Here is a 27,317-nt window from a genome sequence, read left to right as displayed (position 1 = left end):
CTGGCCTGTCACCATCGTGTCGTTACGATGGGCAGCAATGCACAGAAGATTTTCCTGAGCTGATCAGAGCTTGACCATGATTATGAGTTGTTCTGAGGTCACCAGCTAGGGTATGGAGCTCCAGGTGACTGCGGCTGCCTCTTGGCTCCCAGCCTTTAGCAGCTGCAGCAGCTTTTCATCCTCTCACTCAGTGCGAGGCCCCTCCGGCTGCTTTCTTACACCTGCTCGTGTGGGAGGCAGACTGCTGCCCTGCCTCAATGGGTACATGAAGCAGGTAGTTCCCCAGGTTGGTTCTGCTCTGGAGGTACCCATGTCCTCTGTCGAGTGGTAGATGTTTCTCCATGACTTGTTCATTCCCTTGGCACTGCAGTGCCCATCAGTTGTTCCCCCAGAGTTACAGTGAAATCCCCGCCAATGGGAGATGTGGAATTTGCAAAATAACCTTCACAAGTTGAAGGCTGACAAGTCAAGGGAGCCTGACAGAAATGCTACATTTGGTGAGAAGTCGATGCTCACTGTGCCTTTGTCATGGATTTGGCCATTAGCAAAACTCTTACTGTCTGAGAAGAACCAAGCTTTTGTTTTAGCGTTTCAGGTCAAGTTATTGATTATGAATTGCATTTTAACACTCAGCTTTAGAGCATTTAAATACTTTTCTTGAAGATGCAAACATGGGACATGGGAAAATAGTGAATGCATTTAGTCTCAGAGTATTGAGAAGGCTTTTATTTTCATTGTTTAGTGTAGAGCTGTACAAGGTCTGTTTCAGAAAAATGCCTGAGAATTCACCTTATAGTACTGATGGAGTAGTAATTACTGGTTGTCTTTTAAGCAGAAAAGAGAGTTAGTTAAGATGTTTCTGGGCTGGTCATATTGATGATGTTTGACTCTGTCTCTCTGAAACAACGCAAGCAAAGCCACAGTAAAAGAGCAAGCACAGCAGAAGAGAGCTGAGAAAGACCAGCTTCTGTTGGCTGTTGGTCTCTGCTGGGAAGGAGGTGGGTCTGGGCAGTTCTGAGGCCACCAAACAATTCACCGAGTTCTTTTTAGCTGCTTTTTGAGTTGTAAGAGGACAGTGGCTGCCACTCATGGAGTTGGTTTTTCCAGTTAAATCAGATTCTTTTGAGGCAGGAGAGAAAGAAAAAAGATAAAAGCTGCTGGAAGGCGTGACAGCAGGACTCTAATACTGGTGTTTGGCATTTAGCGTAGCCTAAATCTCATTCCCTCTCGTTTGATCTGATGGGAATAACAGTCTGGCTAAGGATTATCAAGGGCTGATATTGAGTGGTTTTGGATGCTGCTTTTAGGGTAAAGCTTCTCCCTTTCATCTGAAGGGATCTGGTTATCTCTGTCATCTTTTTCAAGGGCTTTTTCAAAGCAAGGAGATAAAGTCAGAAAGGGATAGCAGTGTTACCATCTGGATAATGATGCCAACCCACAACTTCACCAAGAGGTGTCAGAGCTTTCTAAGTTAAGCAGGTCAATATGGTTTTTTTTCTATTTTCAGCTTTTGATGACTTCTAAAAACTGTTTGGGCCCAACAAACTTTGGGGAGTGTATAGAGGAAAAGACAGGGACACTGGTGAGTGGAAGGGGAGAGATTCAGCAAGACAAATGACAGTTCAGTTACAGTAAGAAAACTGTCACAGGAGTTTCTCAACTGTCTCTTTAAGACAAGGGACTATTCTTTGTAGAAGGTGGAGTAGAGTAGAGTAGAGTAGAATAGAATAGAATAGAATAGAATAGAATAGAATAGAATAGAATAGAATAGAATAGAATATTTCAGTTGGAAGGGACCTACAACGATCATCTAGTCCAACTGCCTGACCACTTCAGGGCTGACCAAAAGTTAAAGCATGTTATTAAGGGCATTGTCCAAATGCTTGGGGCATTGCACTGACAGGCTTGGGGCATCGGCCACCTCTCCAGGAAGCCTGTTCCAATGTTTGACCACCCTCTTGGTAAAGAAATGCTTCCTCACGTCCAGTCTGAACCTCCCCTGGCGCAGCTTTGAACCATTCCCACACATCCTATCCCTGGATCCCAGGGAGAAGAGCTCAGCACCTCCCTCTCCACTTCCCCTCCTCAGGAAGCTGTAGAGAGCAATGAGGTCGCCCCTCAGCCTCCTTTTCTCCAAACTAGACAAGCCCAAAGTCTTCAGCCGCTCCTCACAGGACATGCCTTCCAGCCCTCTCACCAGCTTTGTTGCCCTCCTCTGGAGGCATTCAAGGACCTTCACATCCTTCTTAAATTGTGGGGCCCAGAACTGCACACAGTACTCCAGGTGAGGCCGCACCAACGCTGAATACAGCGGGACAATCACCTCTTTTCACCAGCTGGTTATACTGTGTTTGACGCACCCCCAGATGTGGTTTGCCCTCTTGGCTGCCAGGGCACACTGCTGACTCATATTGAGCCTGCTGTCGACCAGCACCCCCAGCTCCCTTTCTGCAGGGCTGCTCTACAGCCACTGCCCTCCCAGTTTGTACTTGTGCCCGGCATTACTCCATCCTAGGTGCAGAATCCGACATTTGGACTTGTTAAATTTCATCCCATTAATCATAGCCCAATGCTCCAATCTGTGTAGGTCCGTCTGCGAGGCATCTTGTCCCTCAAGAGAGTCAACAGCACCTCCCAGTTTGGTATCATCAGCAAACTTGCTAACGGTGCACTCAACTCTTGCATCCAGATCATTGATAAATATATTGAACAGAACCGGCCCTAGATTTGAACCCTGAGGAACACCGCTGGTGACCAGTCGCCAGCCAGCTGTAGTCCCATTCACTACAACCCTTTGAGCCCTGCCCTTCAGCCAGTTCTTCAGCCAGTGCACCGTGAACCCACTGATCCCACAGTTGGACAACTTGTCCAGAAGGATGCTGTGAGGGACAGTGTTACAGGTAACTAACATCTAACAAGTTTAACGATTATTGCTGACCAGAGCACTTGAACACTGACCTGAGTGGAATGTGAGACACATCTGACTCTTCTGAAGCATCTCCCCTCGTCTTGATGGGATCCTTGAGCCTTCCCTGCCTGCATCTCCCACCTACTGCTCGGTCTGCTCATGACATGCTCTGCCCCTCATTGCCACGAGAGGCCAGTTTATCTAAAAAGCACACTTCCCTGCTGTCCCTTTCACCCAGTCTCACTTCTTCTCTTTAAATCTTGGGATTTAAAACTTGCCTGTGGATATGCCTGACCTCTGCAGTCCATCATGCCGATGGCCTGTGCTGGGAGCAAGGTGAGCTGCACTCAAAGCACTTTGTGGCTATAGCAAGCAGTTTTTTTAGTTGTTGCCTCTTTCCCTGTAGACCCTGCGCTGCTCCCCCAAGACCATCGGGAAGAGCAGGCTGAAGGTTTTCAGGGAGCTGACCAGGTGCGAAAAATCAGCTTTATTTTGGCTAGATAAAATAAATATTCTTTCCCTGCCTTTCTGGCTGTAACAGAGGATAACTTTTCTCTTGCTGTTTGTTGATGTGCAAAAAATGCCAAGTGACTCTTCAGAGTGTGTTGGTACCTGGTGTGGACCCCTCAGCAGTAACTCACTAGTAAGTTGTCAAAATTGAAGAGCTCTCAAGTGCATCCCTGCCAGCACGAGGGACTGTTTCTTTGCTCAGTCAGTTTATTCTTCTGAAACCTCTCAACTCTTTCCAATAATCCAGTCCATCCTCCTTGTGCATCACCTCAGTCTCGGACAATGCGTCCTGGGTTTCAGAAAAGAGGGAGTCTGAAGTCCAGCTGCCCTGCCTGGGGACGTCGGGAGCTACGGTGGGTGGTGGGCATTGCCTCGTGCCCGTGCTGTTTCATTCCCATCCTGTGCTCAGCACAGTTGCACGCGTCACTCTCCCTGTCAGACTCCATTAGCGACAGGCCAGGGGGTCTGACTGCAAGTGTGTGGTTTTGTGTGTGTGCGTGCCACGTGTGGACTCCCAACTCCTCCTGTTGCACTCTGGCCGGGAGGCTTACAGATCAGCGCCTGGCTTTGATGGAGGTCAGAAGTGCTGGCAGGAGCGGATGCAGCCCTGGGACCTGCTCGCGGGGCCGGGCTGTCATCGCTGTCACTGGCTTCTCAGAACCCAAAGCTCAGACTCGTCTCTCCAGCAAACCGAGTCCAGGCTCTTGGCCTCAGAGGCATCTCCCACTTGTTAATAAATGAACTTTGCTGGAGATTCCCAGCAGCGCTCTGACATGGGTGGGGTTTAGTTTTCATTTAGGAAGTTCAGAGCCCTTCCTCGTTTAGCAATAGCTTTACTGGCAGCAAAGCGTATTATGACCCTGCTTCTTCCTACCATCTCCTGTTCTGGTTCGCCAGGTTTGCTAGGCTCGGCTGTAGCTTCCCAGTGCTGCAGCATCCCACGGGGATCTGGGCCTCTCCTCTCTCATCCTCCTCCAGGAGGAGACTGTATGTGTGCACTCTTGAGTGCTTCTGCTTTCCTTAGGCCTTGCCTAATTAAATGCCTACTCACTTCTCATCACCTCCAGTTGCCAGCAGGCACGCATGGGTTGGCAGTGCTGCCTTAGGTCCCCTGAACTCTGTGCGGGAATGCAGTATTTCACAGCAAGCTTGGCTGTTGGAAGTAGCAGCGAACATGAACACAGCTATCCCCGCCCCCCCGGCCCTGCCCACCATCTTACAGCAGTTGCTGTGTATTTATATGCATGACACTGCTACCATCTCGCTCAACCCCACAGCCCCCTTCACATCGCCAGATGTGCACAACAAGCACCCACCTTCCCCCAGTGGCACTGGGAATGTTCCTGCCACGTTACCAAAACCCAGCGCACCCCTCACTGGCAGAGCAGCCGTGCTGGTGTGTCCCGCACTTCCATAAAGGAATGCGGGAGACAAAACTGCAGGACTGCTTCCCCACTCAGTGACCCTGAGCGACAATTTCAGCTCTGCTGCTTGGGCATTAGCAGCAGGACCCGCTGCCCTGGGGGATGGTGCCTGGGTACGGCCGGGAAGGTCTGTGATGACAGCCTGTATCAGTGCTGCAGCTGTCACCAACCAGAAGAGGAACAGCCGTGTACCGGGTGTTGTCTTAGTCCCCGCTTGAAATGGGGGCTGTTGTTTGTGCATGTTTTCCTAAATGTCACAATTTTGCTGTAAATAGCACCAATGGAATGTAATATAAAGAAAGGGTTTTTAGAAGGAAACCCCACGATCATTGCATCTATAACACGAAGAAATAGAAGAGAACAAGGAGAGGGAAAAATTAATTAAATTAGAAGCCATATTTAAGTATGGCAAAACTAACTTGGCCTACTTAATGAAGTCAAAAATCTGAACAGATCAGCATTTACAAAATCTTTGTTTTACAGATATGCTGTCATTCAACAATACTATTTACTAGAATCGCTGGATGAAAGGTGGCCCTGTATTGCAAAGCAAGTTAAATTACGTACAGCCAAGTACAAGACAATCACAGCTGCCCCTTTTAGCTTTGAAATGTCTGTATTTGGGTAAATCACACAAGACTACTTATATGTGTGACATCCTACAACAATGTGTAAGAGAAAAACACGGCAAAGACACACAAGACACACACGTACCCTTTGTCTGTGGGTTAGTGCAGCATTTCCCAAAGGACAGCGGCAGTTTGAAAGACGTAGCCAGGAAATCACCTAAAGGCATCTCGGTTGCTCACCAGTGTCCCAGTTTTCATTCTGGAAGTTGTACTCTTAGCGTCTGCAGCAGCTGGAGTCTATTCATTTCTAAAGGTTACCAGTACAGCAATGTGCCCGCGTCTGTGCGTCAGAGCTGTCATTTCAAGCCATCTGCAACATGCTGCTGCCGCCGATTTAAATGTTAACTTGTTCACTCCTCAAACCATGCAAGAAAAGGAGAGAAAGATCATGCAACAATTATGTACAGCTTTGTAAGGCCTTTCTTGCCCACTTCCTTCCAGAGACATGCAAGTTCATCTGAGGAAAATTCTGTAGTAGGGAAGAAGTCGATTAATTTCAGTTGCAGATCCTGAACTTACAGTATTCATATGCTATTTAATTGCTTTAGCTTTTTTTTTTTTTTTTTAGCGGTGCACTGGAAGCTTATGTCCAATCAGTAAGAACGAGAGAAGGAAAGGAGTTTGCACCAGTCTATCCCATAATGGTTCAGCTGCTGCAGAAAGCGATGTCGACCCTTCAGTGAACGTGTTTGCACAACTCTCTCAAAACAGGGAGCGGACAGTAACAGTCATGGGTCTTTGGTGCCACATACATACTTACGGTTCTTGTTCCCAAATACGTAAGCTTTACAATGAAATGCATTTACCTGCTTCATCTATGAAACTTCTGTCTTCTTTCTCTACATTCGCATTATAGGAACGTAATTATACACAAATATTGTAAGAAAGTCGTACAAATTTTATGTGCTGTAAATCTGCATCTAATAAAAATGAATCATTCTTCAGCATTCCTTTTGAATTTAGAAAGGTGTAAAATGAGAACGTGCTCAAATACCACAGTATAATTGCTCAATATCTCGAAGAAGGAAGTAGCTCTTTTCCTACAAGTATAGTTTTACACAGTTGGATACATTTTAGCCTTATTCAGAAAATTGTACTTTTGAAATGCTAGAATCATCAGTTTCCATCTAAAAATCACTAATTTTAACACAAGGAAAAATATTTATAAATAACGTAAATGATTCTCTATTGCACTGCTATTCACTTTGAAATAATTTATATTGATTTCAACTCTCTTTTTGCTTAAACTGTAATAAAGAACACTGGCTATCCAATCTTGAATTCAGTATGTGAAATTCTTCAGCAGCTTCCTAACTAGAAAACATCAAAATACACTTCGGATGGCTTCATGTAAAGACTTCCACACAGAACATGCTCATCTCTGCAGGGCTGACTTAATGATTAGTCATCTCCGTTTCACAAAATACGCAACACCAAATTTTAATGAATTTATTTGAAATAATATACAAGAATATAGTGTGCAAAAATCTTAGGGGCAACATCATGTAGACATGTGTCATAAACTGAAATTTACAGTTGTGATTCTTAAAAAAAAAAACACACAGCTGTTTAGTACATGAAAAGCCATGATTGTAAAAGTTCACAGCAGAAGCAATTGTAATCCTAATGCAGCTGCTCTAGTTTTACACAGTTGGAGGAAAAAAAAAAGTAAAGTGCAAGTGTTGCACGTATAGTTAAGTGCAAAGTTTGCCCCCACCATAAAGATGTCTTATGGCAAAATAAAATATTGTAGAATATGTGGCAAAGACAAAACACAGAGTTAAAACTATGATGGTGACAATATCAACAGCACCATTTTTCTTGAGAGAATGCTATTTATTCATTTCATGCTGGCCTGAGCCATTGTTTCCACTGGAAATAACAGCTCTCGCTATTGCCAGCTGGTGCAAAAACATCTCACTTGTGGATACAAATTTTATACGTGGCAACCCAAGAAGCAGCTCCTGTGCTACATTACACTACGCCCTCCATTTACCACATGTTCCGGTAACTTGTTGGCATCTGGGCAGGCTGGGAAGCTAGAGACTGGTAATACATTTTGCCATTTCAGAAAATCCCAGGTCCCAGAATCGTAATTAATAATATGGTTGTGCAATACATATTAATCAGCAATAAGAATCAATGTATATAAACAGCTGTTACGTATTTTAAAATTCCCCTTTTTGTACATTTTCTTTTAAAAATAAACATTTATACACGTCTCCTTCGCCTCTTTCTAAAGTACTTTAGCACCACAGGATATCCATTTTCAAGCCTATATTACCTGATACATATATGAAGTTTGGAAGAAAAATAAGGCAATTTGGTTTAAAATGTTGATAGTTTTAGCTTACTTAATGTTCTATTGTAAAAAGCAAATCTGCACTCATATTAGATCATCTCCGACTTGATGGTGCCAGTATTTTATGGTCACACAAAGTCACAACGAATAGTAAGACCTTGATCTTGCATCTTCTTGCCATCAAGCAACAGCCATTTTGTAAATACAGAGTTAACAGGAAAATTCTGGCTTAATGCTGTTGTGAGCCCTGAGAAAAGAGAAGAGAAAACCAGGTTAGCGGTTACCAAGCAAAGGGGAAGTAGACATTATCTTAAATCTAGCACACGCTTGTTTTGAAAGTCACAAGTACTTGTAATCATTGGTCAGTTGTTCAGAAGAAAACAAAAGGCCGAAACAGATGATTTTATCCCCTGATCATCAAAAGACCATCAAGACTTCTCTGTCACAGCCTGGAGTCCACCATCATTACTTGATAAGGTAACCAAGCTGCAAACTATTCTTAGTTCACCCACAAAAAACAATTAAAAAAGGTATTTCCTGCTGTGACACTGAGGTAACAGGTTCTACAGCTACTGTTATCTTGGCCTGAAGACCCTAAGGACAAGGAAAATCCTACTACAAGGTAGGGTAAGAAAGCCATCCATCTTCCTAAGGCCAACCCATCACTGTTCCTCTCAGTTACAGACAAACACCCCCACTGAGTTCCTTGAAGCTCACAGGCGTACGTGTGAGGTGAACTTGATCTCACCATCCAGTGCCCAAGACTGCAGTAGTGTAAAAGCAGAATAAATAGTAGTATTTCAACTAAACCCACAAAGAAATCTAACAGAAGCTGTCACTGTTGATTAAAATAGAATACAGTGAAGAGAAAAACAGCTTGTTCCTAGCAGCTGGGATTTGGTGAAACCTTCTGCAACAAGGGACTGAAAACTCAGCACCAAGTATGTACAGCAATAAGAAGCAACTTAGTGTTGGAGCATTTCTTACTCAGTCTTAAGGCAACACTTGCATATGCTCTTGAGAGAGTAGTCTCATTTACACATGAAAGGAAGGGGGGTAGTTTGAAGATGAAATCTTAAACCTGTGAAGTCCACACCACACTCGATGGCTCCTACCCAGGCATAAAATGGCTGATGAAAGGACCTGACCTGCATTCTGTGCACCTCAGTGGATCTTTCCTTCCAACCTGCTCTTCTAGCTGAACATGCAGGTTGGCAGAATCTCCTTTTTTTGATGTTCTCTTGATATGATGTATTAGCTTGAAAGCCCTCATCTTACCTAATACACCCACCACCTACTAATACATTGCTGCAGACTCTTAAAATTGGCGGCCTTCTACAAAGTGGAAAACAATTTATTTCCCTACAGAAGAAGTGTTATCGTATTTATTTTACAATTAAAACAGAGTAAAAAATGAAAGGGATTAATGAGGAAAAAAATTAATTGCTCCCTCAGTAATGTCATATATGCTTATATAAATTATGAGTAAAAAAGAGAAAATGGTAAAGAAAAAGCTTTTACTGAAGAAGCAGACTGACTGAATCACAACAGAGAAGGATTTTGTGAAAGTGGTTTTGAGGGGAATGGACAGATGTAATTTAGGTACAACCTTATAAACTCAGTTACTTCAAACAAAAGGTCGCGTGCCCTTCCTCTGTATTTCACAAGCACACTCACTTTCAGTCCAACAGAGTTCACGGAACTCTCATAAAATATTCAAAGACAGACCCTCTCCTGATCTGTCTCCTGCCAACTGTCCAAAAGCAGGTCACACAGCACAGGGGAGTAAAATGAAGGTTTGGGCTACCAAGAACGAAGCAGACAGCAGAGTTTATCCTAAACAAAAACCACTGTAGCTACCGTATGAACACGTTTAACTGCATAATGTAAAAGACTGCTTCACAAACATACAGAATTTGTTCGTTTTCGTTTCCAACAGTCAGGATTTAAACGTTTCTGTTCTTCCGCCAAGGCCTTGGCTTCTAGTGTGTACATCCGTCTTTCTTCATTTTTCATTTTCTTCCACCTGTCACCGAGTATCACACTTATGGCTCTGCAAGATAAATGTTTACAGTACGGTCAGGGCAGGGTGTTAAGAAACACCCTTATTTTTTTCTTTTTTATCTCAGCACTTTAAAGAAGACAAAAGTTAAATGTGGGAGTTATACGCATAGAAGAAATCAACTATCTTTGTTTAAAAAAATTTTTTTAAACAATCTTGTTTCTGATTATCTTCTCATACTCCTTTAACAGTTAAACAGCTGAGACTTCTGTGTTAGCTGAGCATGGGTCAAGGCACATCTGAACATTTCAAAGGGTGTACATTTGAATACACAGCAACTCGCATAAACCAGCAAAATAAGCAAAATAGGGATGTTAAAAAAAACACCACCAAATGGTAACTCACTTTTGTTTTGCTCTACTTTTGTACCAGAAGATCATATGACAGGTTTGCTGAAAATATGTTCTCTAATATTAGGGCAATGATCTGAATATGACCTCACCCAAACAAACATTTGATTAACTGCAAACCCCCACGTCTACTTAAGATGCGTGTAGCTTCCTCCACCTTTAATCCATACTGGGCGGATCATACTGGTAAGTTCCCATTCCTAGGCAAAAGGAACCATTTGTTCTAACACACCTATCATCATTTCCAGAAACTGAATGAATTGCTTTCCTACTCCTTACGAACTTGATGTCTTTCGGACAGTGTTTCCCCATATTATCATGCCATATTGCTTAACTGCACTCCCAAAAGCTGGATCAATATTCCATTAAAGCTTTAACTCCATCCTTTAGCTGAATGAAAATCTCTAAACAGCAGCTCTTTTATCAATGACAATTACCGAACTACTGAGTAGGTACACTCTGGCTTCAGAGTACAGTGATGAAAGTTCTATGACCAGCTTTAAGAAAAAGGTGTATACAACTAAGTACTTTGCTTTATCATATTAAGAAGTTCCTTGCCGGCAGCAAAGCTGTTCATAGACTTTCTAACAGAATCAAGAAGAGCACAGTGTCATCAACCATTTCCACAGCATTTCACGTACAGCAATTCTGAAGGCTTTTCTGCACCATACCAAGAAAATGGATTTTAATCCTGCAAGACCATGTAGTACCGTTCAGGTTTCCACGAGCTGCAGAGCACTCGGAGAGCACAGCAAGAACTCCATTGGGGCTGCCCTTAAGCCCGTGCTGTCACATGCTCTGGTGACTCCTTAGAGCAAACTCCTCGCGTTGCAACCAGATCCCATCAACGTCAAATCCATTTGCACAGCCTGTCTCTTTGGCAATGGAATTTCTGATTTTCTATCCAAATTAAGAACTGGTATCTTTGGTCTATCATCAGAAGTAAACACACTCCAGTTTAATTAGCAGATTTTTCATGTTTTGACAGTATCCGGAGGCCAACCAACAGCACCAGAAACCTGTCTGGTTTTGGTCACCAGTTTGTACTGAGTCACTCAAACCCGCAGGAAAGAACACGGTGACCCAGAGAGAGCAGGTTTGCTGAAAAAGCCATTGCATTTCCAAATAAAAATGCACTATGAAATCTTTGTATTTCAAATGCAAAAATATGTATTTTATACCTCCAGAGAAAAAAACGCACTGAGGCACTGAAAGTGAGTACAGATCTGTACGTTTCAAACACTTGAAAAATCTAATGCAGAGACAAAAGCTCCATTTCTCCAAGGAAATAGTTCCATGAGCAAATGACTGAGACTGACAAAAGATGTGTACAGAGAAATTGCCTGACGTAACAGAGACCTAATTCTCCTGACCAGAAACAAGTAAGAAAAAACTGACCCTACTGCATCACTGCCTTAGGCGCCCTTCACCTCATCAGAACTTCGCAGTGCTCTGTACACTGCCTTTGTCCTCTCAAAATGCCGGCAAGATACCTGACAACATTTTAGCAACAGACTAATGTGCAGGATGCAATCCCTTATACTGCAGTTAATTCAAAAGAAATTGTCACAGTAGTTGAGAATGCCTCAAGTTTACTCAGTAATTATGTTCAGCATGAACAAATGCTGTTAATAGTTTAGGTGATTTTCTTCATCTTTAGAACGTATACTACTCAAAAATTATTCAAGTATTTCTGAACGTGCAATCAAGTCCAACTACAGTTACAGTGAGAATATCTAGAAAAGAAACAAGTGCTACCCTAACACCAGTTTCTCAAGTATGGTCTTACGGTCCACAGTATTTTTAAGTATCATGTGAATGTCGACTTGGGTTTTGAATGTTTACAGCTCGCTACCTTGCTGACACAGCTTGAGCTACTTTGTCTCAGAATAGACCATTTAACTCGGAGCACCTCAAGCTCTGTCCTTTCTTACATGTATAAGAAAAAATAACTGTAGCGAACATAAGAACTCCAGTGTACAGAAATGGGTACTGTATGTAACCAACCGTAAGATCTACTCGGTAATCTGAAAATGACACATAGGTACATTTAAAAAACATGGAAGTTGCCTCTGAACAGCCAGATTAATAAATGCCCCAGCAACACTTAAGCAACAGTTAGCTGAATGCCTATAAAATCAGTTATCACTAACTCTTACAATTTCTTCTGTACTGTATCTTATGGATGCCAAGAAACTGCATCCAAATGCACCGCCTTCCAAATGGGACACTGAGCAGTGCCACTCTGAAGCTTTCTTGTAACTTTGTCATCGCTTTCCTTCAAGGTAAACCTGCTCACTGAAATATTCAACTTATTTTCACATCCATCCAGCTGCAGCTCCAGTTCACTGCATCCATTTGAAATCAGCATTTTAAATTAAATATATAGAATCATAGAACGGTTTGGATTGGAAGGGACCTTTAAAGGTCATCTAGTCCAACCCCCCTGCAATGAGCAGGGACATCTTCAACTAGATCAGGTTGCTCAGAGCCCCCTCCAACCTGACCTTGAACGCTTCTGGGGATGGGAAACCATTTATGATATAACGATCGTAAACTTTCCTAGCTGACATTCTGTTCGGTTTCTCACTGACAGTTGCAGTGAATTTGAAGGCAGCAGATCTGCTTCACTGAAATGACTATAAACATTGCAGAACATCATTGCCAGGACACACAAGACTGGCTGGGATTTAAGGATGGGTTATTTGTATGGTAGGATTTTATTTCTCAACACCAGTTACAGCCTCCTTATTAGAACATTATAAAATAGCCAAAACCCTCTCAAAGCCCTGTCACCTTTAGTTTTTACCAGATTTAGTACTAGAATTTTCATGTGACAATGCAATTTTTACGGTAACCGTTTTCATAATGTTATATACATAAAAAATCTGATCATAAGATCAGTGCATGTTCATGTGTTTCAGTTTATATTTACATATGCACAATTAGCATAAAATATTAAGATTATTTAAAACATATATAATGGACGCCTTTATAAAAAAAAGTTTAGACATGAACATGCATATAGATAAAAACAAAAGAACAAACCAACAGAGACACACTCCCCCCCCCCAACCACAGGGTGATACGACTCTTCCTGCAAGTTTCAGCAGATTGTTGAATGCCTTTAGGACAATCAAAATTTGGCAATGTACTGTTTGGATTAAGATCTTTCAGATATCCCAACAATCGGTACTCCATTATTCAATACGATATACAGACTGAGAATAAATGATAGTAACTTCACTGAACAATTTGCAATATTATGTCAAGACTTAATTAGAAGAACCAGAAATTCCCTTTTTCCATTACAACACACGAGCAGAGAGCCTGGGTACTTTTTTCCCCAGAACATTTCTCATCAGTGTAAACAAAGACTGTTGTGTATTTGTCACCCTGCCGGTGCACATATATACATATGTCAGTTGCTTTACCCAAATGTTTTCTCAGAAGGTAAGTTTGCCAAAAATGACTTGTGTCAAATTTACTGAGTACTGTAAATATTTAAAGTCCGCCCATAAATTCAGCTTTGTGTCAGCATCTTTCAAAACTTGTTCTTAAAACAATACACAGACATTTTATTTCAAAAGCAAAATTTAGTCCACTTAAATTTAAAGGTGGGACACGGATATTCTGCTAGCTGACCAGTAATAACAAAACTACAATTTTATACCATTACCTGTTGTCTTTCCCTGGATACATCTGAGTATATTCAACTCTGTATTTTTTGGCAAAAAGCATGAAGGCATTCATTGGTCTTTTGCACTTGTTTGGAGAAGTGGCACTCACAGTACTTGCAGTCCCTGAGCTGTGGCTTTTGCCAGCTTTGCTGTACAAAGAATTGGAGGAAAGATGTGATGATGCAGTAGACGCACAGTTTTTACTACTGCATTCTGATCTCTCAGCATCTTGATTGTTTGATCCTCCGCAAGATAGAGAAGCGCGACGCTGGCGAGCCATGCTGCTTAGCACATAAACTGCAGAGGAATCCATTGGTGTAAAATCGTAACTACAAGAAAAAGACATATCATAAAATGATCAAGTAATTTTCATGTAAAATCCCTAAGTAGTTGTTCACTCTTCATCTGTACTACATTTCGAGTATTCTGGTCTCTTTTGTGTGACATAATGATTTGTGCTTGATGCAGATGTCAGTGTGAAAAAAAAAACCACCAAAACTTTGCAGATGAATTAACAGTTTTTCCAATGTGATGGTGGACTGCAACTTTGCAAGGTCTGCTGTGTACTATCAACTCCCCAGCTGTATATCAATTAATTATACACTGTCTCCAAATTTCATCCTCTTTTGAAAAATGCTTCCTTCTTCCTGCTTCTGTCCTTACCATAAATCAAATCTGGTCAGTGAATGATAGGTACTGAAAGGGACAACTGATGTGGAAAGAGTAAGCGTTGAGTTCACTTGCAAATATATATTAATTACAAATATGAAACCACTATATTAAAATAAACTGTATTATATACGCTATGGTATAAATAACTTCTTTAGGCAGTTAAATGCATATTATTTTACAGACAAGCCTTCCACTGAGATTAAAAAATTGTTTAAAGACCCACGATGTTGCATACTATTTGATTCAAAGCTGACAAATGTCTGCCCTCTAGCGACAAAAATGTGAGATTCCTCGATATTTCAAAGTATTTCAACAGTTTAGATGAGTTGCTTCCATACAATTTAGACCTCCAAATACTATAAACTGTTCTAATTTTTTGTTGACCAACAACTACAATTAACCTCTAACCACTACAGAAGTAGTTTAATTCCACAGACTATTTGTTATCATCTCCAGGTGCGTGCAGATCAGTCTGGGAACCACAGACTATACTATCTTTAGCATGCTATATGGGGAAAACACACTTGTGAAGGTGCTACTCGATCATAAATCTAAACCACTAAGTTACCACCACAAAATAAACATAAAATGTATATAACTCTAAGGCTCTGCTCACCCACTGCTCAATGTGGCTAAATTTATGGCAAAAATAAGGGCTTTGAAGAGTTTTTTTTCCGAACACAAAGAAGAACTACTAGCAAGGAAACACTGCAAGTGGTAGTCCAGCCTCCATCTGCAAAGGCAGCTCCTTTCTGTGGGACAGAACCAAACGCAAGGGTGCAGCCTGAAGGGTTGCCTCCAAAATCCCTTAGAAAAGTAAAAAGCAACAAAGAAGGGATAATGCCGACAACCTTGCAGGCAAGTTCACAAGATAATGAGAAAGGACCTCTCTGTTCTACAAATAGTCCAGCACCCTTCCTGCTCCTAATCTTCTTCCCACAACACAGCAACAGGATTTTGTTTTTTAACTCTTCTGTCCTGTTAACCACAGGCGCTGCTGCACACTCCTTTCTCAGTGACTTACTCCCTTCTGCCCAGAGAGAGAGACAAAGAATTTGAAGTGTCCAGGCAGTATTCAGCTGGGCTGCAGGATGAATAAGGAGCCCCAAGTCCAATTTCTTCAGTGAGATGTAAATATAATGATTCTAACAGCTCTCTACATATGCAGTTCAGAATAGAAGTTAATAAGAAGAAAAAAATCCAGACAGCAAATGAGTGCAGACAAGCAATTTGAACTCACTCTCTATGCCAGCCTGAAATCATACAAGAGCTCCTAGGGCTTGAACTGCAAACAGCCATTTTAAATTCATTTTTTCTCTTGTAAAAAAAAACAAAAAGCAACTGGACTAAAAACCAGATGCTAAAAAGGAGCTAACGTCATAGGAGAAGATGGATTCTACTAAACCTAGGAATCTCAAAATAGTATGGAAAAATTTTTATGAGTAATACTATTTTCTTAGCATCTTAGAATAATTTATGTTGGATGGGACCTCTGAAGGTTATCTGGTTGAACTTCTTGCTCAAAGCAAGGCAAACCTCGAAGTTAATCAAACTCTGAAGTTACGTAAGTTTGATATATTGGAAAAGAATCACAAAAAGCAGAATATACAAAAATAAGAAGAACTAATTGTGAAAGTACTGTATTCTAAAGCCATAGCTCATGCATTTATTACTAAGAAACTGCTTAGATAATTCAGATACATAGCTGCATATGAAGCACAAGTTAATAGCTGGCAGACATACTATTGTGGGGAAAACTGTACTAGGTTTTTCAAACATAACCCACTTTACCTGAGGAATTTATACAGATAATATATATATTTTTACTGCTTTATCTAATCTGGCTTAAACTATCATAAAAAGGGGCTGAAAAGTTATTTCACTCCAAGGTACTACTTTGTAGTTTAGCAGAGCACATAATTACACAGCTTTCCTAGTATTCAGTCTTCATTTTTCCCCTCTCATTTATCTTGTATTACCAAAAGTATTCTCTCTTTGCTCTACATAATGCTTCAAATTCTTGTAGACTTAAGGTGCCTACTCATTAAATACAAGAACCACTGAGGCCACTTTATCCAAAAATTACCTTTTAAATGTATCAAAAACACCTGAATCATCAAAGTTAATGGCATCAGGGTGTCCAGGAGGTAGACACAGATCTCCAAGATGCATTTCACAGCATGGAATGCCATGCTGTACCACAGTCAAGCTTGGATAAAAAGATGACCAACCTGAAGTGGTAAAGAGTTAAATTAGACAGACGGCCAGACAATCTCTCTAGTTCTTAACTGGAGCAATCCTATATCTCTAAATGGTATCATTTTATAAAAAATGCTCTGATGTTGTTTCTTTCACCCAAAAGAAAAATCAGAAACACTTACTCAGGGAATTCTTACTGCAAATAGTTTATTTTTATCACAAGTAAAATCTTATTCTAGCAAAAAAAGTAATCAAAACTTGGAAACTTTTATCATCAGAAGTTTCATGTTTAGCGAGTGAGAAAAGCCTCCTTTATTTGCAGCTTTCCTTTCTCCCCCCAATTTTTCTGCTCTCCTGAGCTCCATTTATATACTTGATCAAATCTATCCTTAAGAGATATGCAGTATTTCTGTAGCTTTATAGCTTTACAGTTTTGTTTGTTCAAATTCCAGATTTCTTTACAAAGATAGTAAATCGATTCTACAACACCGCTTTTATCAATTTCTTGAGCAACATGGGATGCCAATGAAATCTGCAACCACTTTCTAAGAATATTTTGATATACAACCAAGTATCCTTGCAGTATTTCATACCTTTATTTTTAACATAAAAAGGATGGTCAAGTCTGCATTCCACTGTCAGCAAGCCATCTGCCACTGTGCCAGGATCAAAAGTCAGCTTCAGCACTGACTCACCAAAGGAAATGCTTTCTTCATGAGAAATCAACTTCAAACCATCGGAACCATAGCCCTGTAAACATACATACAGTTCAAATTTTTCCCCCAAAAAAAGCACATACCTGCATATACTATAGGTATATATTCATCATCTTACATTGTACTAAAAAATACCAACATTCTAAGTGCTCTCGCTAGAAATTAACAAAGATGATGTAACACTCAAAACATACCTAAATGAATTCAGTTCAATTGCTTTATAGCAAGATACTCAAATAGTACAGTAATCAGCTCTAGACAAGTTTAGTATAAACCTGTCTTCCTGAGACAGTAATTAAAGGCACGGGGATAACATAAGAAACTAAGCACTTCCTACAGGTATTGAAATGAATTTACTGGAACTAACAGCTACCTTGTAAGGACTCACTGGGAGATTTTCCTCTTTTCCACAGCTTTCAGATCTTGCAAAATCTTCAACATCCTGCCATTCTTTATTGCGTCCTTTATGAAAGCACAAACGAGAGCCTAAAAGATTTTTTCAAGGAAAAAAAGAAAAAAAGATTAGTGTTATGTAAAAAAGTCTGTGTTACAAAAAAAAAAAAAAGACAAGACAAAACAAATACTTATTTGATGATACACGTTCTTTTACCTTTTAGAAAACAATGCCAAACAGTTGAGGGCCAGGAATGGCACCATCCTAAATCATCATCATCTGAAAGTGATGACATGCAGAAAATGCCAGATTCTGATTCACTATTCGCCTATTAAAAAAAGCAAAATGGTGTTGATATTTTTCTGCCGAAGATTTTAGGGCTGGTCTTATATGTCTTTAGACACATTCTCTAATTTGCATCTGTGTCGTCATTTTGCCTTAAATACTAACAGGAATGTAACATGAAGACAAAGATTCAAGGAATGCGGTAAATGTGAATGGAGTATTTTCATCTCCTTTTCTTAAAATGTGCCATCCTGAAATTCTTGGGTTTCATTCTCTGAGATTCACTTCAGACCTATGGATTATCTTATGCTTAGGTGCAAGCATTTTACAAGCTATCATTCTTTGGTCATCCACAGAACCACTCAAAGCACACATTACTCTATGGTCAAATTACTGGAAAGCTGTAGAGCCAAGTTGGTTCTAGATAAATCACTGGAAAAACTCAGTGTCTTTAACAGACAAGCTTCAGACACAAATTAATACGCAGGAAAGGGAGAAGCAGGACTGACAGCTTTTGTGCGTCTAAAAGGAGATGGTTCCATATTTCCTTTTCTAGACAGCAAACAAGTTAATACAATTTTTTTACGCTTGCCATAGAAGGAACTACAAGAGAAGCAGAGCCTCCTTAGAATGTGATCTCTTCACGAAAATGTGGACTCTGTGATGTAGCACTACAAGCCTACTGTGTTGGGTAAAAAAAAAAAGTAACAAAAAATCTAGCTTAAATAGAAATGGTATTAGACCAAAACATGGTTTTTTTAAACTAGTTTCTCTTTTCAAAAAGCTTAACCCATTACTCATGCATCTTTATTTATTTTAGAAATGTTTCAGAACAACTCACCCTTTCATGTCTAACTGGTGTTTCATCCAAATCATTCTTGGAGAAGTTAGGATCATTTTTTGAGGATCCTGGTGGAGGACGTGCATAGGAATGTAAACTTTTGCTTGTAGCTATTATGTGAACAGGAGATGATCTACAATAGAAAAATGTATTTCAAAATATCTCACATTAAGACAACACAAGACTTAGCTGCCATTACTCTAAAATGCTTTTATTTAACAAATATTTCTGTTTGCATGAGCTGAATACCAAATAAACTTCCCACACACCAATATTCAAAACGGGATGATTAAAGGCTGCAAGCCCAGGCAAAGGAAGTATTTAGCGTAACTCCTGCATAGCTTCTATATACCACCCAAACGATGGTACTACCTTCACATCAGCATCTCCTTGTCACAATGCTGAAGTTTTTACAAGTATCTTGAAGTGAATACCCCATTCTTAGAGTACATAAAGACATCTGCTCTGTCCTAAGGATTAAATCCCAACTGCCTTACTGTTAACAGTACTGCACTTAATTTTCTTATTATAAACCTAAGACCAAAGCCATACAATAAAAGGTGAAGCCCAGGAATTTCTAAGATCCCACACTGCTTCTCACAGTCTTATGGAATTTACAGATCACCAATCTGAAATAGTATCAATAAAAAATATATTGCATTAAATTTCCAATTAGCGCTATTAAAAAAAATCTGAAGTCAGCACACTAGTAAAGTATTAAGAATTTAACATAACAAATTCATCTTCATTTTTCATCTGCTGCTTCACATGAGGTAAATGCTCATGATTTCTGAGCCTTCTGTGGTTAGGCAATGTCCTTATACCATCCTACCTCATTCGTGGCTGGTAATTAAGCAGCTTTTGCAACAGGTTCTGAAACGAGTCCTGTGCAATCTTCTGCAGAAGAATAAAGTTACTATATAGGAAGATCAAAAATAGGGCTCCAGTTCAAAGTCAGAGGGTGTGAAGAGTGAAGGAAATGTTTCTGGAGACATAATATCACAAATCTTAAGAGTTCAAAATTGAAACGAATGTGAGTACCTGTTATAAAAAGAGCACTGCATCAAAGGACTCTGAGGACTTGTGGCTATATTTGCTAATTCTGTCAACCAGTTCACCCCATTCTCACAAGAATAAGTACTTTCTGAATTGCTGTTTGAGGTATGTTGGTTCCATGAAGGCCTTGAACATTCCTGGTGTGAAACATCAGCACCAAGCTGAAAAAGTGCAGGTGGGGTAGAATCTGTCTGCACAGCCTGTAGTTCAGGAAGATCATCTACAAACAAATGCACAAATTACCATAATTATACCCATTGATAAAGTCTAGTTGACACCAAACCTTGCAAGTAAAAATCAAAAAAGAACCACAATGAAGTAACTAATTTTATTTTCTCATATCACTATTACCAACATTTCACAAACCCTATTCATAATACTGACAAAATGGCCACAGAAATAATCACATCTCTAGTCTATTATACATTCATACAAGCAATTTAAGAAAAACATTAAGTAACCGGATAAAAATGTAGTTCTGGTTTTAAAGTTTTTACTAGACTGACTAATTTACACGGAATTGTACTGCAGAATTATGCAAAAGTAGCAACATGCTTCACTAAAATACTAAAACATTCAACAAAAGGCAACTAAATTAATCTGCCCTAGCAGGTGTGACACTAAAAATTATCAAGATCAGGGGCTGTACAAGCTAAAAGTTTTCCATGTTTCCACCAGGGAACTGGAATTAAGTAACTCAGAAGTCATGAAAGCTGGGTATACAGCCTGGTAGGGGTGAATTCCTATCAATAATCTACACGTTTCACATGTTATATAGGATAGCAGAAAAGAGCCCAGCTTGTTAACAAAAGTCTGTTACATGCTTTCGTGTAACACTGTTATTCTTAATCACTCCATGACTTCAATTAAATGTGTTAATATTTCATTGATTATATCAATACTTTCTAATGTACATGCTATTTTTCTCCAATATATAAGAACTGAAGTTCTATGTTCCTCTAGCCCAGAATCTCTATTTGCAGCTGATCTAAAGCAGCATAATTTCCCTTTAGGAGGAGCTCTTGAGCTTTCTGTTTGTTATTCTTGTGCCAAAAAAAGCTCTTCTGGAGATTAAGAGCAGAAATTTGTAGCTCTGAGTTCAAGAACACATTTAAGTCAACAAGCCAGTGTATCAGAACTGGAAATGGGTTAAAGGGAAAAGTGACTGCAAAATAAGACCTTCAGATGTCACAATTCACTGTCACATTTCCTGCCCTACTTAAGTTAAAAATCAGTAATCTCATTCAGTCAGATTCCAGTAATTTCACTATACGAAAAATACAACAAACTTCAGAACTTGGCTCCTTCTGAAAAAGTCATGTTATTTACCAAGTTCCATGTGTTCATCACAGGATGCATATCCAGGAGAAGAGGGCAGGTTTTCATTACACTTCAGCAACTCCAGTGACTCATTCATCCCTGAAGTTCTCTTGTCCACTACCAGAAGGAGTTTCTGAACTGCATTAGGCATTTGATTTGTCTTCACTTCCCACACCATGTTAGGATGCTCCAAAGTATCTGACTTTAAAGAGACAGAGGTTAAAAACTTGTATACACATAAATTGTTTTAAGTTGCATCTGACAGGCTACTTCATTACCAGAACCCTAAATCCTCCATAATCTGTTGAGAATCACAACATAATTTAGCTTGAAAGGGACCTCTAGAGATGATCTGGTACAATCCCTGCAGAAAGCAGAGCCAGCTCTGAAGTCAGATGAGGCTGCCTGGGACCCTGGCCACTTGAGTTTCTAGTATCTCAAAGGATGGAGGTTCCCTGACACTTCCCAGGAACCTGTTCCAGTGACCACTCTTACTGTAAACAAGTTGTTCCTTACGCACCATTTGAACTTCCCTTGCCACAGCCTGTGCCCGCTGTCTCCAAGAGTCTGGGGTCATCTCCTCAACCACCACTCAAGCCAAGGTAAACAACATTCACTTGGTACCCTGAGCCACGCATCCCGTCACAGCAGGCAATCAGACGGGTCATACAAGATTTGCCTTTGGTTAATCCATCCTGGCTATTCCCAGTCACCTTCTTGCCTTGTAAGAGCCAGGACATGGCTGTCAGGAGGTTCTGTTCCACAATCCACCTGAAGGCTAAGGTTAGGCTGACCAGCCTGTAGTTTCCCCACATCCTCCTCCTTCAAGCCAGGTGTGACGTTTTCTTTTTTTTCCAGTCATTGGGAGCCCTCCTGCCACCAAATCCACCGCCTTTTGGAGACCATCCTCACAATGACACTGGCCAGCTCCCTGTGACGCATCCCACCTGGTCTCACTGACTTGCGCATGGCTGGCTCACACAACTGGCCTGCCCCTAACTTGCTCTTCCTCTACCGTATACACACAAGTACCTCGCTCTGTCAGACGCGTGTTGCTAGGCCCAGGGACTCGAGGAACCTGGAAACAGGCCTTGCAAATAACGACTAAAGCAAAGAAGATGTCGTCCTCAGTCTTTTGACATGAGGTCTCCTACGCCATTTAGCATCAGGCCCACGTTTTCCCTAGTCCCCCTTTCACCACTGGCGTATCCACAGAAGCCTTTTTCACTGCCCTTCACATCCCTTGCTATCTCAACTCTAGGTATAGTCTCAAACACATTTGACTGCTAACATCCTTAACTGTGTTGTAAACTGAAAGAAAGGGAAGCCTCTACTAGTAGATTTCACTGCAGTTTCATTTCCCCAAATCCCAATACATTTATACCAAAAGAAGTATTTTAAATCATCTTCAGCAGTCAGAGAACTGTGTGATTATTCTACACAACCACTACCTCTAAAAGCTGAAAAACAAGGTTATCCAGCCTTTAGTAATTTGGTTATCTAGTGGTTTTTTTCAGATAATGATGAATTAAAGCTACCATAACATGATTACCTTGTACTTTAATGAAGTGTCATTGGAAAAGTAATCGTGAGTCCCTCACAAAAGAGCAGAAAACACAGCTCAGTAAGAAAGAAAATCTGAAAAGCCTACCACATGCATGTCAACTAAGTAAGCTATCATGCACCACATTAGAGAAATACAAACAATAGCTAAAAAGTCTAATATTTTCATATGAAACAGTAAGCCTATCGTCCTAAAAGTTCCCTTAGTATAATGCATAAAAAGCCATCTGTTAACAATTACGAAAAAAACCAGCTTTATTTTAATAAACAGTTAAAAGGTATTGTGTGTATACAGCCAACATTAACAATATTCCACGTTTTTACTCATTCTATGAATTTGTTTCATTCATTTTGCAGCTTGTCCTGTACATAATATAGTGCAGACATAACCCTTTGAATTACATACTGGCCCTATGAGAAGAGGCCTGACCTAATCAGTAAATTTTTTTTACTGGAAAATTTCTAACCTTCTCATCTCCTAATCTTTCAAATACGTGCAAAACTTACATAAACTTGCATTCCAAACATAAAAAGATGTTTGATTCTACTGAAATGGCACTACTACAAAGGCCACAACAGCGTAATTCTGATTTTAAGGAGGTGGAGAGGGAAGGTAAGAGAAATGAGAATATACAATCAAATAAACTATCAATAGCGTGTATATTTCACCTCTAAGAAGCATCTTTAATGCAAATTATTCCTCTGTTACCCATGAGGGACAGTAAAATTACAGAACACCACAAGAGCAGAAGGCTCAGTCATTTCTGAACAGAAAAATCAGACCTCAGTAGTACAGGTCAGGACCTTGATGATTGTCTCCAAGTAATCAACTCTGAAAAGCCACTCCTTGTTTTTCTGGCTTGTCTACATCCTTCCTTTCCTTCCTTCTGCCTTGTTTTTCCCTCTATTTTTTTCTCTCTTCCTTTCCCATTTTCCTGCCAAAATGAACAAGCTAACTTATTTCGGGAACGTTACCTTCTCCTTCCTTCCTGCCAGCTGCCAAGATTTGAAAATACCTGTCCTGGTATCCCAACACACTAAAGGTCAGAGATAAGGTACAGATACAACATGCTAGTCTGACAAGGAAGATACTTGTTTGAGAAATGAATTGTTCTTCCAAGTCACAAGAATTTCTCTAAACCAAAGCCACCCGTGTACAAAAGCCAAAAAATCCTCTAACAAATGAATTAAAAAGAAAAACAAAGTAAGCGCCCAACTTTACTTTTCAATTTTTTATTCTGCTTGATTAAAGCCTGCTTTGGACATCATGTGCTTCTCTTGTCCTCAGCCTTTCAATCTTTTGGAACAGTAAGGGGAATGATCATTAATTAGCTTGTAAAGATTTTTTTTTTTTCAATTCAACTTTATGTTCAAAACTTGTTGCGTTTTGATGTTTTCTAGAAGTATGCTTCACAGGACTATAATTACTGCCATTTTCTTTAGACACTACATGAATTTATTTATGAATTTGTGCTTTAAAATAAGTCAATTTGTCATGCTAAAACAAACAGCAATATTAACAAAGGGCTTATTAATTAAACCATGTCTATTTTTGAGACACAAAAATAAATTCAGAAGTAAATAAAGACTGTGGCTGAGAAGGGGTTCAGCAGGAACTGGGCAGCATCCACCCAAACCGCACTGCGCAGGAATGCCTGGGTGGAAATGCTTCCCGTGGTTTTCCTTCTGCTATTTGCCTTCCTTCCCCCAACCTACCACCCAAGTCTCGGGCAACGTCTATGCCTGCAGCAATTCACCGGATGGAGTTTAATACGGAGAACAGCTTCTCCAAGCAAAACACGACATGCTGGCAAGACTGGATCTACACCAGGGACCTTTATTGGCACAGCTGCTTTGATCACGGATCCTCACTCCACATCCCCGACTCGCACAGCTGTGCCAGAAAAACGCTGCAGAAGCACAGCCTCAGAGGGGCGCAGAACATGATTCACGATGTTTTTGCCAAGACGGCCTTTTAGCGTTACACGGGCCGAACCGCAGCTTTTACCCAACTCCATCGGATGTCTCCCCCCGCCCCAGGGGGGCCGCGGAGGAAGCACCGCCCTCCCCACACCACGCGAAGGCCCGTCGCGGAACAAACATTACTTTGACTACATAAGGAAGATATTCACAGCAGAACTAAAGGCGCGTGAGCGCGCATCAGCATGTGACCGACGGCCGCGGGCAGGCGAGGGGAGCCCCGTCCCCCGCCAGAGCCTCTTCCATTGCCCCCTCCCCCCTCCCGCCGCGGGGCGGGCCCCGGGCCCGCAGCTGGGCCGAGACCGCGCCCGGGAGCGCGCTGCCCCGCTCCGCCCGGCCCCCCCCGCCCACACACACTCCCGTCACGTGATCCCCGCCTGGACGCTGCCCTTGTTTATAAACTTCTGCCGGCAGCGCGCATGCGCGCAAGGCCCCATTCATTCAGAACTGCGTAACAGCTCGGCCCGCCCGGGGGGGGAGGCGGTGGGGGCACCCCCCCCCGCTCCGCGCGCCCCCAGGCCCCGCCGCCCGTCCCCGAGCGGAGCCGCCAACCCCGCCGGCGCGGGGCTCACCCGGCTCGAAGTCGCCCCCCCCCTTCCCCGAACAGCCGCTGCTCCCCGCGGCGGGGCAGAGCGCCCTCGCTCTGACAGACCGGGGCGGGCGGGCGCTCCCCGGGGAAAAAAAGGGGGGACGCCCGCCCTGTTTCGCTTGCTTTCGCGGTCTGGCGCCGCAGCTGAAGGGCCCCAAGGGGGGCCGGCGCCCCCGCGCACCCCGCGGGTTTTAGCCCAGCAGTGCGGGAGTGTGGCGGCTCCGCCGGGCCGGTGAGGGAAGGCGCCCAGTAAACAATGTCCGGGCTCCCGCCGCCGCCAAAAGCCAGGACTCAACGGCCTCCTCGGCTCGGCCCATGGCCGCCGCCGCTCTCCTCCGGCCCGACGGACCCCGCCCGTCCCCCGCCGCGGCCTCGCAGCCCCCCAAAAGCGGCAGCTCCAAACTTTGTAGCACTTACCAAACCCGTCGCCATTACCAAATTCCCCTCGGCTCCCCCCCCGCCCCCGCCTCCTCCCACAACGGAGCCCCGCCCGAGCCTGGCGGTGCTCGGTCGCCGAATGGTCGAAGACGACGTTGCTCAAGCCGCAGCCGCTTCGTATTGGCTGCCTGACCTGCCTATCAGGAATCCGCCCGAAGGGCGGACATGTTTTGACTCTCCTGCGCAGCAGATTGCACCGCGCTGCACATCAATCACCCCCAGACAGCGCCCGATTGGCCAATGCCACCGCTGGCTCGCCGAGGGGCAGTCTGGGAGCTGTAGTCTTCGGCGCCGCCGCCGCCTGCCAACTGCGACGCGATAAGACGACAGCCCCCAGGATGCCCCGCGCGGCGCTCGGCTGATAGTAAACAAGAGTCATAGGGACACGTGTACCCGCGCCTCTGGCCGCCCCGGCCCGCAGCCACCCGCAGGGGCCTGCGCCGCGGGGTCGGGCGCCGGCGAGGTGGGCCGCCAGTCAGAGCCCCCCACCCCGCAGCAAACCCGGGCGCGGAGAGGCGCTGCCTGACCTGGTACTGCCGCGGGGGAGGCAGCGGAGGAGAGGCCGCCCCGGTCTGCTGCGGCGGGAGGGCCCTTCTCGCTCTCGCAGCTTCTCCGGGCCGGGCGCGGGCCCCGAAATGGCGGCGGCCTCCGCGGCGGGGCGGTGGGGCGCTGACTCACGGCATCAGCGTGGAAACGGTGACTGGGCCCCGGGTTGGTGCCAGCCTGTAACAATCCCCAGGGGTGGCCGGTGCCTTTCGTGATTTACCGCCAATAATTAGCGCTCGGAAACGCTGTGACGAAACGCGCCCCGCTCGCATTTCACTAAATAAAGGCTGCGGCGCGCAGAGGTCAAAGGAAGTTGCTAAAGGTCAGAGAATGAGTCAGCAGCTGTGCTCGGTGTCTGCTCCGGCCTCTTCCCTCATTTTCGTTTCATTAAAAAGACCGTGGTGGTGGCTTAGGTCCGAAATGCAAGCTGCTGGGGAAAAAATAATTTTTTTAAATCCATGCAGGTTTATCAAGTCCGTTGGCATCTCCCAGACATTCCCATGCATTTATTGCCAAAACAACAACCTGGTTTGATTCAACAACATTACTTCTGTTTTACTGATGAGAAATGAGACTACAGGTACCGTGAGATTTTCCCACTTGCACAGTAACTCTGGGAGATTGCAGAGGTAAGAATGGACTCCTGATCTCCTGAGGCCAAATCCTCATCGTAAAATACATTACTATGCATGATCCGATACAAAGCAAATACATGCACAATTCAGAAATAATTGTGCTAATAAATGCTAAGAAAAGCATTTCTTCCTTGTCCTGTTTTTGACATCATCCCAATCATGTGGATGTGTCCTAAACCCTGTATCTGAGCTTTTGTTGTAATTTGGTATCTACAACA

General features: G+C 42.6%; 2 protein-coding genes across 4 annotated transcripts in view; one reads left to right on the top strand and one right to left on the bottom strand.

Moving 5' to 3' along the window:
- COG5 (component of oligomeric golgi complex 5) overlaps nucleotides 1–6,418 on the top strand; it is a 193,272-nt gene extending 186,854 nt beyond the window's left edge. Inside the window, exon 22 of the mRNA XM_076328661.1 lies at nucleotides 6,040–6,418. Coding sequence (XP_076184776.1) covers nucleotides 6,040–6,154 — 115 coding nt within the window. The 3' untranslated portion in view covers nucleotides 6,155–6,418. The remainder of the gene's footprint in view (nucleotides 1–6,039) is intronic.
- Nucleotides 6,419–6,906: 488 nt separating this feature from the next.
- Nucleotides 6,907–26,500, bottom strand: HBP1 (HMG-box transcription factor 1). Of its 3 annotated transcripts, none has more exons than XM_076328677.1 (11): nucleotides 26,446–26,500; nucleotides 21,358–21,550; nucleotides 20,014–20,248; nucleotides 18,973–19,105; nucleotides 18,063–18,174; nucleotides 17,826–17,938; nucleotides 17,330–17,486; nucleotides 16,624–16,768; nucleotides 13,865–14,194; nucleotides 9,685–9,826; nucleotides 6,907–8,020 (listed from the first exon to the last, which is right to left on the bottom strand). In XM_076328677.1, exons 2-11 carry the CDS (start codon nucleotides 21,524–21,526, stop codon nucleotides 8,003–8,005), a joined length of 1,554 nt encoding a protein of 517 aa, XP_076184792.1. In that variant the 5' UTR covers nucleotides 21,527–21,550; nucleotides 26,446–26,500; the 3' UTR covers nucleotides 6,907–8,002. The 3 variants fall into 3 exon arrangements, with proteins under 3 accessions (XP_076184792.1, XP_076184785.1, XP_076184800.1); XM_076328670.1 differs by lacking the exon at nucleotides 26,446–26,500 and adding an exon at nucleotides 25,898–25,927; XM_076328685.1 differs by lacking the exon at nucleotides 26,446–26,500 and adding an exon at nucleotides 25,898–25,916 and having other exon boundaries at nucleotides 21,358–21,546.
- Nucleotides 26,501–27,317: the final 817 nt, after the last annotated feature.

The sequence above is a fragment of the Aptenodytes patagonicus genome, chromosome 1 (genome assembly GCF_965638725.1).
Source record: "Aptenodytes patagonicus chromosome 1, bAptPat1.pri.cur, whole genome shotgun sequence".
In the NCBI taxonomy this organism is placed as follows: Eukaryota; Metazoa; Chordata; class Aves; order Sphenisciformes; family Spheniscidae; genus Aptenodytes; species Aptenodytes patagonicus.
The sequence above is the reverse complement of the archived record's forward strand: the minus strand, read 5'-3'. Positions and strand labels throughout refer to the sequence as shown.

Excerpts from the sequence above, each read along its gene's own strand:
- HBP1 (XM_076328670.1), bottom strand. Across the intron at positions 14,195-16,623 it reads GTTTTTGATACATTTAAAAG|TTACGATTTTACACCAATGG; the intron begins GTAATTTTTGGA and ends TTTTTCTTGTAG. Across the intron at positions 9,827-13,864 it reads TATCCAGGGAAAGACAACAG|AGCCATAAGTGTGATACTCG; the intron begins GTAATGGTATAA and ends TTTATCTTGCAG.